This window comes from Pungitius pungitius, chromosome 13 (genome assembly GCF_949316345.1).
Source record: "Pungitius pungitius chromosome 13, fPunPun2.1, whole genome shotgun sequence".
NCBI lineage: Eukaryota > Metazoa > Chordata > Actinopteri > Perciformes > Gasterosteidae > Pungitius > Pungitius pungitius.
This window is the reverse complement of record NC_084912.1, coordinates 5,675,151-5,689,474: the sequence shown is the minus strand read 5'-3', so window position 1 is coordinate 5,689,474 and position 14,324 is coordinate 5,675,151. Positions and strand designations below refer to the sequence as shown.

Sequence of the window (14,324 nt, the reverse complement as noted above, 5' to 3'; positions counted from 1 at the left end):
TGGTAAGCACACACAAACGCACACACACACTCTAACACAGACACATTTGCGCATCTCTGTGCTGTTTAATCTGATTATCTTTGATTGAGAACAGGGGCAAAGCAACCTTTTTAGACCTCGCTCTCACATCAGTGACAGAGAAGGTCTGAAACCCAATTAGCAAGCTGTTCCTCAGCTCTGCTTTGCAGTCACATCTGACCACAAGCAGCCAAATAGACCTAATGGGTGGGAACTAACCAATGGGAGCTAACACGCATACGGCATCTGTGGATGATGGGGAAATGCAACACTATTAGGCAGCTGTTGGCCACATCTTTTCAAATGCACTTGGAAGTAACATAAGCATTCGATCAATTGGCAAAGGAGCCATCACAGCCAGGCATGAAGGTGTGCACGCGCTAGTCCAAGCAGCCATAGGAAGTCTGGACCTTGACAAGATGTGACATTGTGTGCATAAGGCAAAGAGGACCATAAGAAAGAGCCATTAATCTGCACTTTGTGCAGCCACATCCTGCTCACTGCGCCGTGGATAATTAACACCGTTACCTCTCTGTCAGAAAGCTGAGCACATGGCTTCAAAGCAGGAAACACTCCCTGTCCGCTCCTTCTCTGCACAGCCAACCCATAAACACACATCACGTGCAGGGAAAATGGTCATAGATGACATGCATTATGACACCAATGATTCGGGGCTTGGGAATACCTTCCCAGAGGTTCATCGGATGACAACAGGATGGCATTGTGGGTAAAAAAGGGCTGCCCTTTGCAAGAGGATCATCTGGCTGCTGTATCCCTGCTGAAATGCCTGTTAGCAAGACACAGGATGCTGCAGGTGGAGATAGGCCTGCTCTGAGGGGCTATGTGGATGCACTTGCACCGTGATATTCATTAATAAAAGACCATCTACATTTTGTTTGCTTCAAATGATCTACTTTCCTCCTGGCAGTAGAAGTAGTAGTGGTAGAATTACATTAATTTAGCTGACACAAGTGACGAATAATAAGTGTATACTAAACAGTCTAAAAATCAAGCAAATAAATAAACTGCAACATTAACAATAACATTAAGATCCAGACAGAGTGTCCCCATCCAGGGAGGGCATTGCTAGGTCTTTTATTGAACAAAGTGCAATCTGTATTATAATCTATTTGTTATGTTTTATAATTTTACTCATTTTAATTATATTTCTAAAAAATATAAGTCATTTTTTGTATTACTTTGCTTAATGCATTATTATTAGTTGTAGTAAGAATATGTAGGTAGTTTGTTTTACTGCTTTGCTTAGTATTATTATTAGTAGTAACAGTTCTACCTATTTTTTTTAGCAATTTATCCCAGACCAAGACAATTAAAAAAACGTCATCCTCTTTCTTTTAACTTTATTAGTCAAATCAATTAGAAAAATTAGGTGGAAATAGTTTTCAATGGTGTTGTTTCGAGTAGAATCGGGCTATTATATCAGTGAAGACAATATCTGGAGATCCTCATCACATTTTCAACGCGGATCAACAGCGCCCTCTGCGGGCCCGTTGGGTCTCGTGGCAGCGGAATGCGAAGTGGTCTCTTTTGGGCTTCGCGGGCTCCCGTAGCAGATCCCCTTTGCCCTGTCCCCTTTCCCCTCACACACACATCATGGAGCCTTTCTACGACTTTATTGCGGTGTTTTAGTGTTTTTTCATTGCCTTTGGGATCAACGGGGTCTCGCGTGGATTCTGTAAACTCATCCCGAACACCATGTTTACCACCACCGGCTCCCGGGGCCTGTGTAAGTATCCCGGAAGCAGCAGTTTAAGGGACGTCCGGGGCCGAGGAAGTCCTCTTGCCGCTGCCCCCCCCCCCCCCCCGTCAGTCAGCCTCAACCGCAGCGGCGCTAATGGCTAACGGCTGCTAGCCGAGCGGCGTTAGCATAGCGCTGTCATTCATTGACCCGGAGAAGCGTGTGACGTTAACCAGCCTAAACTCCCTGCTGCTGCGTTTACACCCACCCGGGTTTGTTTCTCCGTTTCGCGGACAGCCATCGGTCCATTTGGGATGTGATCGTTGAAAATAATCAAAATGTGTGGAAAGGTGCATTTCCGGATACGTCACATTGACCCCCTCCGCTCCCATGAACAAATTAGCTAGCAACTGATCTATCTGCAATCAGTGTGTAATAAGTGTGTGTGTGTGTGTGTGTGTGTCGTGCACAGACAAGGCTCCCCTGTCCAAAGGCCTCCTGCTGGTCCTCAGCGGACTGACCGTGATGCTCGCCCTGCTGCCACAGTACCAGGAGCTGTTTGTATACGACCTGCAGGCTGTCACGCAGCACCACCACCAGGTACGTCTCTGGGGGACCGAGGAGACACCACTGGGACCCACGCCAACACCAGAAGCAACTGCTTTAGGAGGGAGATCAAATCTTGGATTGTTGTTGTGGTTGTTGTTGCGTGAGCTCCGTCAGACAAGAGACAACTGGCAATAACAGCGATTTGTGATCACATAACTGAGGGGTCAGAGGTCATTGCTTTGGAAAGAATAGCCAATTTCTCAAAACAAAATGTTTTGGATCCTTGGATGCTCATAAAAAAAGCTTTAATTAACCTTGTATTGTTGTGTGGTACTGTGTTTTAATTGGAAACTTTTCTCTACCTTTGTGCTGCAGGTGTGGAGTTTGTTTTTCGGCAGGCTGGTCTGTCTCGACGTGAAGGACTCCTTCTGCAGCGGCCTGCTCATTTACAACTTCCGGATCTTCGAAAGGAGGTTCGGCACCAGGAAGTTTGCCGTAAGTGCCGAAAAACATTGACGAATGAGTGCATAGATTCATGCAAATGTATTGAATGTGCTGATATTCTCCCAAAACCTAGAATGATGAGTTGAACCTAGAGAATTGCCATTTTGCACTCGTCACTTTCATGAAGAGAAAAAAAAAATCCAAGCTTAAGATTTTTGTAACAGGGTTACATAGCAGTTCCCACCAACCAACCTTCTTTGTTGTATTCTACTCGCCGTCTCCGTTCCAGTCGTTCCTGTTGGCCACCTGGTGTCTCTCGGCGCTGACGGACCTCCTGCTGGCCCAGGCTTTCCACTTTCTGTTCGACTACGAGGTGGAGGAACTGCCTGCAGGGCTGTGAGTAGCCTCAGAACATGCCAAACCTCAGTAGTGCATGTGGCTGCGTTCATGGACACCGAGGATCCTACAAGTGAATTATGTGTAGTTTAGTTGGTGGTGTTTAAATCGTGACTTTTCAGCTTGTATCTAGCTGTAAGCCTTGGGCGGTGTCCATTCTTAAATGCCTCTCGTTGCGGCTGACTGTGACAGCAGCATGTAATCCCAAAATGTAAATCTTTCCAAAAGCGTAACATGGTTCCCAAATGCCCTGAAATGCCGTTTCTATTCCTGACGTCCCCATCCTCTTGACTTTTCCCTTCCTCCTCCCCCAGGCTCGCTCCGGTCTTCTCTCTGTTTGTGCCTTTCTACCGGTTGATCCCCAGGGTCCCAGTCACCCAGGTCCTGGGCCAAATCCACATCACCAACAAGTCTCTGGTCTACATAGTAGGCCTGCAGGTGAGCCCATGTTCCACCACTGTGGGAATGTATGTGTCTATTTTGCTTTACGCTTTACTCGCTTTCCAGCTCTTGTGATCCTGATTGTTTGTGCACCTCTCTGTCCTTCTGTGGGGCAGCTGTTGACTTCCAGTCCCTTCATGTGGCTCCTTGCACTCAGCGGACTGGTGAGTTTCTTTCTTGTTATTTACTGTGTATTTAGATCGTTTCAGGCCATTTTGCAACTGGAATAAGTGAGTCATGACCAGTATGAGCTACATGGACAACTCAAAGGAGCTGAACATTGCTGCAAAGATGAAGTCTGCTGTATTAATTAATTAATTAATTTGTATTGTATATTTATGTATCTGTATTTTATAGTATTCCTTAACACAGGTATGGCTTTTGACTTACTAAAATCCATTTATTTCTTTTTGTCCATCAATGCACTTTTTAGATCGCAGGGGCCCTTTACCACTCCAATGTTCTCTGGATGCAGAAGCTCCTCTTTGTACCTGCCTGCGTGTCTTTTATTGGACGGTATATCCTGGAGCCGATCTTCTCAAGTGAGTCCATCCGTTGGGAATCGCGTACACAAATCCAGCAGGGCCTTTGCTCAGTGACCCGTGTTACTTCCAATTAAAGCTAAAGCAAGACTCCTGTTCCTAATTTCATCGATGTCATTCGTTAGCAACCAGGATATCATGTGACAACGGCGACGCTTGACCATTGGCACGTCCCCGAAGGATAAAACGCCGACGCTATTCACAAGCAGCGGACGCTTGAGGATTAATGCATATGACGCCTCTCATCGTGTCGCTAACATCCGTCTCCGTCCAGGCTCTCAGCCGAGCAGTGAGACGCCGCTGGGCATGGGGGCCACTCTGGAGATCCAGAGGCAGCAGAGGATGGACGTGCTGGACCAGCAGCTGCTGCTGGCCCAATACAACGAGTCCACGAGGAACAACAGATCGCAGCCTCCGGTAGATGGACCGCTATAACTACTGCAGCACTGACGCATGGATAAAACACAATGAATGATACTTAAGAGTCTTTGATTGGTTACACCCGGTACCAGTACCTGTCAAAAGCTTTAGGCACACTTTCTCATTGAATTGAAGAAGAATATATTTCTATATGTATGTACATGTGGAAATGACTGAAATGTTGCCTCTGTGTGTGTGTGTGTGTGTGTAGTCCGGGTTGTTTGGCTGGACCAGGCTGTTCTCCACCCTGAGACAAAGAGGACCGAACCGCCCCCCAGTGCGGCCCCCTCCCCAGGCTCAGACGCAGCGCTCCACACAGTCCCCTCCATCGGACCCCTCGCCGGTTGTGGAGGAGCAGGTGAGTGTTGCCTGTGTGCGTTCCGTGTACATTCCTTTTTTCATCATTGTGTGTCCCTTGCGATGCTTTTCCACTGGATATTCTTTTTACATATTTTGTGACCTGTTTGACTCAAAATCTTCTCATACTGACTGGTGAGCTGGATCGAGTGTGGCCGCGTTGATCCTTTTCCCGTGTGATCGCTTCCCCGCCGTCCCAGCTGATGCTTTTCCTTTTGTCCCTCAGGTCGCCCTGTTAGTGGAAATGGGCTTTTCCAGGAGCGATGCCCTCGAGGCCCTTACGGCTTCAAACAACGACATCAACATGGCAACTAACTTCCTCTTGCAACGCTGAGTGTGAGAGAGAGAGAGAGATTGAGTGAGAGAGTGAGTGAGTGAGAGAGAGAGAGAGAAAAAATAAATTGAGCGTGGACGGGCGGAGAAACCGGGAAGAAGAAGCAGCCAAGTGCAAAGCGGAGAGAACAAAAGACGCTGGACAATGGGCCATTTAGTTCAGATAACCGGGGCTCCGTGGAGCTGATGAGTGGGACGCGGGACGCGGGGAGGCGCACAGGCTTCGTCCAGACGACGGATCGGACGAACGTCATTTTATTTTTTCCACTGAGAATGAGATGCTTGTTTTAACCCCCCCCCCCCCACGAGGAAGTGCAGAGGCCACAAAATCACAGCTCCAGTATTTCCGCCATGAACAATATTCCATGCTTCACCGCGATCTTCCTGCACAGTTACCATGGTTACTTTGCTACGCAGGCGGTGCGCCGCGCCAGGACCCTTTTCCCGCTCGAGGAGCAGTTGTGCGGCGGCGTCGGTGGCGGGCGGCTATCTCAGGATTTATTGTGGCGGCCTGTTCTGTGAGTGACGTAATCACACTTACAGACCCGAGTTCCCCCAGCACACACATGCACAGTGGCCCTTCGGGGGGGTCCTGTTCTCGCAGCCTTTCTTTTCTCTGCCAACACACACCAGTGATATTTATCATGCAAATTCTGTGCCACAGAGATAACATTGCAGCCGCTACGTATTGATGTCAATGACTGATGCTAGTTTTATATTTTGTGCATAATAATATTAAGTTATGGCCACTGAAGAGTCAGTCATGTGTGTGTAATTCTATTGCGAGTGGTACAATAGTATGTGGGTGTGACCAGGGAGCTTTCTGATTGAACTGTAATGAATCGTACTTTTATCTGTGGAATAAATTTAAATAAAATAAATAAAAGTGTTACTTTCATCTGATACGACCATCCGTCCACTCTAAGCCAATTACAAACCCATGTTTTGGGATGGAAGAGAGTTGTTTTATACCTTTTGCCGTAGCGCCAAAGCCAAATACCATCATTCGAAGAGTCACTTTCGGTAAATACAAATGTACAATTTTGGTAATGTTCTCCAAGAGCTTCCATATGCACTGTGATGTGGTACGAGTTAGCGACACATGATGGCACTCTTTGTGATAAAAATAAGAAATGGGTTAATGTATATCACAAGAAAATGTTAAATCACGGCACATTGCACGGACATTAAAACAGTTTGACTGTTAAGGTTGGCTTGTTAAGATATTATAACAACAATATTGCTCATATTGACCACAGACATGTACAAGCATACCCCCAGTGGAGAGACAATACAAGATATTTCATGACATGAGAACATTGTTTTCCAGGAATCATGTCATCATGAAAGGTTTCCCACGTGTACATTTTGGTCATTAGATGGCGCCGTTGAGCCGGGCAGGGCGTTGTGCCACGCCCACCAGCTGGCGTTGTTCCACCAGCAGACAGCTGCAGCAGACATCCAATATCAGAGCTGACAAATCACCCACATCTTCGAGTGAAAGAATTTAAATGTGTTTTCCCCGATACGCTGAGCAACCCATGCCTCTCTTATTCCATAAGTTCCACTCCAGATGCCATCTGAACCCCCCCCCCCCTCTTGTTTTTTTCCTCTTCTTTCTCTCCTGAGGTCACAGTAACACAGTTCCATTCAGCCTCAGTCGACGTAGAACCCAGTCAAGCGAGGCCACTTTTAATGGCTGCCGGGATGAAAAGCAGCTTAAAACGGCAGTGATTAATATCTGTGTGTCTCTTTGTGTTTGGGTGTTTAATTAAAGGGACTGATGAGAGAAATAGTACTCAACGTCATTAGGGAGATCCCTTTGTGAAATGCCCATTTGATGTGTGGCATTAATTATGCCTCCCGTTTAGGCGCCACCATTTGATTTTCTTTAGCGCTCCGGGAGGTCGAGTTTGTCATTTCCTCCCCTCCAAAAATGGCCACTCAAAGCGCCGGGGTGAAAATGCGGGTTACGTCAGGAGCCTTCAGCAGCGCGGCGACGGCGACCCGTGATGTATGTTCAGGGGGGTTTCTCCTCGACTGGCTGGGAAAAGGCCATTATTGTCCCCAGTGCGGCTCCAAGCAAGCGGCGGTCGGGTCGGGGGGCCGTTTGTCATCTCGGGCGAGCCGTGGGTGGCTCTGTGCACCGAGGCCCGCTGCACCGCTTCGTGACGTAGCGACAGTGGGAGTAAATGTGAGGTTGAGGATGGGTTCGGGAGAGGAAAAGTAGAGCTTGAAGGGATGGTTGAATCTTTCACGGCGGCGGAGCGAGGTGAGGAGGCAATGGCCGCCGGTCAGCTTAGCTTAGCACGAAGACGGAAAACGGGGGGAAATTAGTATGCCTTTGTTGGAAGAAAACAAAATCCAGCTCCACCTTAACGCCTCCAACACATGAAGCCAGCTGGAAAATGTTCCCAGGCAACAGTTCGGCTCACGACTTTGTTTTTTGTACAGTTAAAACACTGATATGACGACGTGGTGTCAGTGTTCAGGCCTCCAGTCACACAATATATTCAGCCTTGAATTGGCTTTGTGTGAGTTTTTTTTTTCTTCATACATCCAGCTGTCATGGAAACACATTATCATCCATATGAGCTTCTGACTCACTGCAAATGCAAAACCAATAGACACTCAGTCCCATCCACCCCTCATAGAAATATCTGGCTCTTTATTCATTTGTCCATCTATTTTGTTCTGGGAAGGTAACGTATGTTATGTGTGTTTTATTTAGAAGCAAGGTCAATGAGAGCAACGAGAGCGGAACAAAAAAACAAAACATTTAATTGAATCAAAATAAAGAGTTGAAAGATGTCCCACGGTGCGCGTGGTCTGTTTTCTGTCACATCCCACCGAGTCACGGGCTCCAATCCTTGCTGGAAGGTCTCCTGCACACGCTGTCCATCATGGCCGTTGCCACGGCTTCTTCACAGAAGTAACGTGTCGGCTACTTGATGCCGATGCTGCTGCTGCTGCTGCTGCTGGCGCACACGCAACCCTTCCAGCAGCCAGAGGCCAGAACCAGCTCCATCCCCGTCTCCGCTGAATTCCCTCGCCAGCCCCGTTGCCATGGTGAGCGCATGCCGTTTTGTGTTGTTGCCATGGGGACCTGTGTATTACAGCCTCCGTCGGGCTCTCGTCATGCTTCGTGATCACTTTGTATGCCCCCTGTACGCTTAGAAAAAGAGAGAGAGATAGGGAAGCGGCAGCGGCCCGGGGGAGTGCCTCCAGGGGTCGCCTCGTGAGAGATGACAGAAATACCCAGAGAGACCAAACCACTTTCTCACCGTGACATGGGAAAATGCTCCATGTTTGAGTTTCATTCGGAAACAACACCGCCTCTATTTTCTCTCTCTCTCTCTCTCTCTCACGTTTGAGCCCACAACTATGAAAAGGAAAGAATGCGTAATGACTCCCACTGATGTGGTAACAACATTCAGGCCGGTGTGCTTTGAGATAATCACATCATTTGTTTGCTTGATTCCTTCCTAACAATCACAGCCTGTCCATATTGGACAATATGGGCACGGTTGTGTGTGTGTGTGTGCGCGTGTGCGCGTGTCTGCCCACATGTGTGTGAATGTTTGCAGGCCGTTCTCAGGGAGGGGAGCGACCCGATGCTTTCAGTGAGTCATCCTCACAGGAACTCCGTAGTTAATGGGGCACAACAATGCACCTGCCCATAGGTCGCTCTGGAGTTTAGCATTTCCCTTCTGGCCGGTCTGTTTAGTCTGTGCTTGCTTTGGCTGCTTATCAAAGAGAGAGAGAGAGAGAAATCTTCTTTAATCATCGGGATTCGTCTCGGTTCACTTAGGAGTCGGTTCAACTGGTTTTTCATCCTGCAAACGACAAAGGCAGTTTTTGGATTTTGTTCTTCCCCTTTTCTTCCCCTTTGCTTTGGTTTGTCGACATCTCTCGCCAGATCTGCACCTTCCCCAAGCCCAATTATGAGAAACCCACAATCCCAACATGCTTATTTAGAAAACATTTTTTTGCGGCCTCTGCACTTTGATCAGGGTTACTGCGAGGCCAGAAGCCGTTGCTCTTCACTGTCACGTAAACAGCATTTGGCAAAGGTGTAATTACCACCTGCCTGTGCTGAGCCATTTCAGATTAAACAATGAGATTTAAAGACTACAGCAGAGCAGAATGATTTTTTTTGTCACCAGTCCGGTAAAGTGTCTTTAAAATATTCAAATGATTGTGGCCCTTTGCGCTCTCTCGCCGTCCCTCCTTTTCTCTACGATTCCTGCTCCGATGCCCCTAAAGAGCACAGACAGCTCCTCCATAAGCTTCAAGAATCCCCCGTGTCCTCTGACCTTTAACAGGGCCAACTTCCTCTGTAACCGTACGCACGCCGCGGTATGGCATGAACGCAAGCTTCGTGCGCTGCCTGTTTTATTTTTACGCGTGCTTGTGTGTGTGTGTGTGTGTGCGCATGAACGTTGACGAGCGCCGAGTCCCAACCCAGACACCGAGGTGAAGGCGTTAAGCCGATGAAAGCTTTCTCTTCCGTTGCTCCACTAAGTGAACTTTACTCACACACACACACACACACACACACACATACACACACACACACACACACACACACATACACACACACACGGCCTTCCAGCAGATCCGTTACATCCGGTCCAAAAATCGACTTCGCTAAACGCTTCCGACATTGTCCCGACTGAGGAGGCGTGCAGCTGTTGGTGCATTCATCATGGAGGCATGGCGCTGATTCTGACACACAGCAGGTGGACGTTTCCTGGACCGGGGTCAAGAGGCTCGCTGTTTCTTTTTTTTTTTTTTTTTTTTCTTTTTAGCAGAGCCGTCTTCTTTCTACACTTTCTGCACCTTCCCCTACCTGTTTTTTTTTGTGCTCCATCAGTGGTTCTAAGTAGTGCTAATTGGGCATCTCGTTTGTGGAAATCAAGGACTCACCATTCCCTTTCCGGGTCTGAGCCGGTCAGCTACTTCCACAGCTCCAGGTCAACGCGCGTTTTACAGGGGTCAAAAATGCATGTTGTTCTTCTTATGCCTTCCAAAGGGATGTTGTGGAGAGGGCAGGTGTGAGCCCACTGTTGCAGGTGAAATATCAGTCAGCACATGGATCTAGATCAATATTTGATTTGAAGCATTGATCAGACCTCGTCACACCCCACAAACACCTTGGACACAGATTTTGGAATGATGATAATAATATGCAGTACCAGTCAAAAGTTTGGACACATTTTCTCATTCAATTCAAGGAGACACTCAGAGACCCTACAGGTGGAAGCTTGAGTTAAGGTGAGTAGTATTATGAAATGCTCTCTCTCTCTCTCTCTCTCTCTCTCTCTATACATCACATGATGTATACTCGTCTGTTTAACGAGATGAAGGGGGACGTGATATGATGAAATGAACATCCAGCAAACACAAATTATATCGTTAAGGAAACGGTGAGTGGTCGGCTTATTTAATGCACACGGATGACCGCGCAAGCCTCAAAAAAACAGACCTCTTTATGAGAATATTCCTTTTTTTGATCACCTCAGCGTTGGCACGCGGGCAACCCAGAGCTCGCCGTGTTCTTTTAGTCATGTGTAAACACAAAGAGACCCCTCCTCCCCCTCCGCTTTTTAGTCTGTGCTGATTCACAACGGTCTGGAACCAGCCAGCTCTGGAAGCTTGTCTCCATGGAGACAAGGGTGGGAAGGAGAGTGATGATGTCGCCGACAGAACAGCAGTCCTGAATCAACCATGTGTTTCACTGTGTGTGTGTGTGTGTGTGTGTGTGTGTGTCTGTGTGGATGTGTGGTTATACACAAGACAAACAGAGAGGGGGAGAGGGAAATGAAACTCTCCATCTTAGAAGGAGGGGCAATTTGGTTGTCTAGCATGGCCCACATGGGACATATAGCTTTTATCCAGTCACAGCGCGAGTACGTGACAGGTCGGAGAAGAAGAAAAACAAACTTGTATTGATAATTCACGCCGCCCTCAGCGTTGATTGATGGCGCAGGTCGCGTCGAGCACAGAAATGCCAGAAATTTCTCGTGGCACCCACATTGTCACACGATTGTAGATAGATAGAACAAACGAGAGACGAAAAAAAAGAAGTCGACATATGACAACTCAAGCTGAAATGTCAATACAAAGACTTGGCCCCATTTTTCATGTCCTTTGAAGGTTCAGTTTAACCGGTATATATTGGTGGAAGTGAGCGTGAGCGGTTCTATCTGTAACTCCTTCACGAGGAACACAACAACAATACCATTTATCATCACTGTCAACTGAGGAGGTCTGGTTTGACAGCTAATAGCAGCGTTGGTAAGAGCCACTTAAATGCTGTAACTAGACAGATTACACGTTTACAGAACTGGAATACCAGGAAGCAGTTACAGTAACGAAGATGCACCCGAGTCACTACCCGGGTGTACGTTCGTATTTGTCATTTTTATTTTATACCCCAAAATTCTAAACCGTCAATCTTTATAAATATCCAAATGTCACAAATCTGCGGTTGCAGAGCCGAGTCGACAGGCATGATGATGACGACGTTGATGATGATGTGGTTCAATGCAGGGTTCGCATCTTTGCCACTTTGCTTTGTTGACGTCTGTGACCCACCTAAAATTAAACTCCTAGCTGTGGATGCCATAGTGATGGAGAGGTGTTAATAGCCATTTCAGAGGCAGTGGGGGTGGAAATGGGAGGAGGGCTGGTTAGTCATTGTTTAGCTCGAGGCAGGACTGATGGGATGTTGGCAAGATGTTATGGCAAAATACTGGTTTCTTTTACAGAATATTTTTTATCATGTCCACTCTTGTCCCAAAGGATTTGCAATTTTCTTCTCACATTTGTGAAAACAGAAAAGCAATTTGACGGTGTGAAGACGTGTGGATAAAACTCTAATAAAAATGTAATGAGGAACCACTTGATTAACACGGACATAGCACATATTTTAAAAAGTGTCAGGTTGAAGTTTATTTTTTTATGTTTCTATAGCATTTTGCATGCATTTGATATTGACTTCAGACATGAGCAAAGCGGAGGACGCATTAAATGTCCCTAGGTAAAAACTGTACCTGCCGGACACAGCAGCTTCAACAGAAAGAAGTCAAAATAAAAACAATAAAACTAATAAAAAAAGAAGATAACAGACTTTCTAACATGTGCATAGCAGCTAGCTAGGTTAACTATGCTTATAGTGTGTGCAAGTCAGTAAAATGAAGAAGGTGAAAGAGAGAAAGTATCCTTTATTAATGCCCGTACGAAAACGATTCTCTCGATTTTACCAATCCCACACACGCTGCCGTGAAGGCGCTCGGGGGATTCAACCAGCAACGCCGTCGGCTCCGTGGCTGCAAAAAGGTGGAGATGCCGGGGATTGAACCCGGGGCCTCATACATGCAAAGCATGCGCTCTACCACTGAGCTACATCCCCTGATGAAATGTGTGCGGGAAGGTTTGTCTATATAAACTCGCTCCTTGGTCTGTGACGTTGTCCCGTACTACTGTGGGTTCGCTAACCTGTCGTTTCCGCTTGTGTGCTAATATTATTCTGCTGTCAAGCTAAATGCTAATTGCTTTAACGAGCTCCCGGCTTTGTAATATAGTAGCGACTGCTAAACGTGTTCCTAAGTTGGTGGTAATTGCGTTTACACGCTACAAAAGAGACTCTAAAGGTGAGTGGAGACACGAAGAAACGCCTTGTTCACGTACAAAATAAGTTATTTAAGTTTGACCGGTGGGATTACAGTTTCCGTTGATTCATTTCTCACACATGTGCTTTCTTGAACTTTGAGAAAAACGTAATATTTAAAAACAAAAACGCACATCGTAACGCTACCATCAAAACAACAAAGCTTCTGAAAACAAAATGTAACATTAATAGGTCTGCTGCCTTTTCATCGATAATTCATCGATGGGCTCCTCAACAGTAGATATTGAACCATTGCATTGATCCACTGTCCTCAGAGGGATAATGGTAAAGCTAAAATGATTGAAAAAATGTATTTTTTAACAAGTGGTTTATTCTGACTGTAATTCTGTCGTGCCTCAACTCTCTATTTGCCAGGGTGTGCATGTGTAGAGGGCTCAGCCCAGCTACAACCCCCCCCCCCCCCCCCCCTCTGCCAAAGGGATGCTAAACTAAATACATTATGATGATATAACAAAGAGAAGAAGCTCTGAGGTTTAGAACTGAAAGGGAAACAGACACATCACTTCAACCTGAGGACTGTTGAAAGGCACATCTAATATGTTCAACATCAAAACAGTTGTCAAATAGAGGAATATAAGTTAATAATCATGTCAGCATTAAAAAAACAACATGCTTGTTATCCATTGCAATTAAAGAAAAATCTACATATTATTTATTTTCATTTCTTTTCTCAATGTTTTCCTCCCAACAGTGCTGCCTTTGGTCTCTCTCTCTCTCTCTCTCTCTCTCTCTCTCTCTCTCTCTCTCTCTCTCTCTCCTGCAGAAAGTAAGCTCTCTCCCATGCTAGGTCTCCATCTTCTGGGAATGCCATCCCGACATTAATATCCCCTTTAAGTAGGTACTTTAATGCTGTTTGAAACCGATGTCGTGCTGAGTCACTGGAATGAAGTTATCGTCTAATTCAGGTTAGAGTGACATCCAGCTGCGATGGTGTTCATTCATCACACGACTCGACGGGAACAAACAAATCATCACCCAACAACATTGTTAACAACCAGCATGTTCAAAATTCACATGACTCGAGAGCTTCAGTGTGTTAGTTAATATCAATACAAATATAAGTTATTTTTTGAGATTACAATCAACCCACATCATTAATATTGTCTGACAGTCTGCACCTAAACCGTTTATTTCTGCCATATTTGTTCGACCGACCTAATGGTGCTGTGAGAAGAAGAGAAGATATCCACTTTTAGCCAGATTTTAAAAGACGGCTGAAGTGAGCAGTTTCATCGATCAACATTTTCAGAAGGAAATTAACCTGAAGCCTGAGTAGATTGCTATATATTTATTTGTTTATTTTAAAGGGGCCGTGTGCAGTTTGAACATAAATGTCACCACTTGATGCACTGTACCAGATTCTAGCCTGAAGCTATTTTGCATCTTTTGACTGAAGCCATCCATCATCAGGGAGCACGGACTGATCACG

The 14,324-nt window shown here is 46.2% G+C and overlaps 1 protein-coding gene and 1 non-coding gene across 3 annotated transcripts; one reads left to right on the top strand and one right to left on the bottom strand.

The window, feature by feature from the left end:
* Window positions 1-1,592: 1,592 nt before the first annotated feature.
* ubac2 (UBA domain containing 2) lies at window positions 1,593-6,067 on the top strand. Of its 2 annotated transcripts, none has more exons than XM_037466423.2 (10): window positions 1,593-1,765; window positions 2,190-2,317; window positions 2,642-2,761; window positions 3,000-3,106; window positions 3,421-3,544; window positions 3,664-3,711; window positions 3,981-4,089; window positions 4,364-4,506; window positions 4,721-4,867; window positions 5,093-6,067. In XM_037466423.2, the coding sequence occupies exons 1-10, from the start codon at window positions 1,735-1,737 to the stop codon at window positions 5,198-5,200; spliced, it is 1,065 nt and encodes a 354-aa protein (XP_037322320.2). In that variant the 5' UTR covers window positions 1,593-1,734; the 3' UTR covers window positions 5,201-6,067. The 2 variants fall into 2 exon arrangements, with proteins under 2 accessions (XP_037322320.2, XP_037322322.2); XM_037466425.2 differs by lacking the exon at window positions 1,593-1,765 and adding an exon at window positions 1,958-2,067.
* Window positions 6,068-12,544: 6,477 nt separating this feature from the next.
* On the bottom strand, window positions 12,545-12,616 carry trnaa-ugc (transfer RNA alanine (anticodon UGC)). The gene has a single exon. It is a non-coding gene; the product is annotated as a tRNA-Ala (tRNA).
* Window positions 12,617-14,324: the final 1,708 nt, after the last annotated feature.

What these genes read in the sequence shown, in the direction of transcription:
- ubac2 (XM_037466423.2), top strand. Translation starts at nt 1,735, where the DNA reads ATGTTTACCACCACCGGCTCCCGGGGCCTGT. An exon ending in CACCGGCTCCCGGGGCCTGT is followed by an intron (nt 1,766 to 2,189) that starts GTAAGTATCCCG and finishes TGTCGTGCACAG; the next exon opens with ACAAGGCTCCCCTGTCCAAA. An exon ending in CCTGGAGCCGATCTTCTCAA is followed by an intron (nt 4,090 to 4,363) that starts GTGAGTCCATCC and finishes GTCTCCGTCCAG; the next exon opens with GCTCTCAGCCGAGCAGTGAG.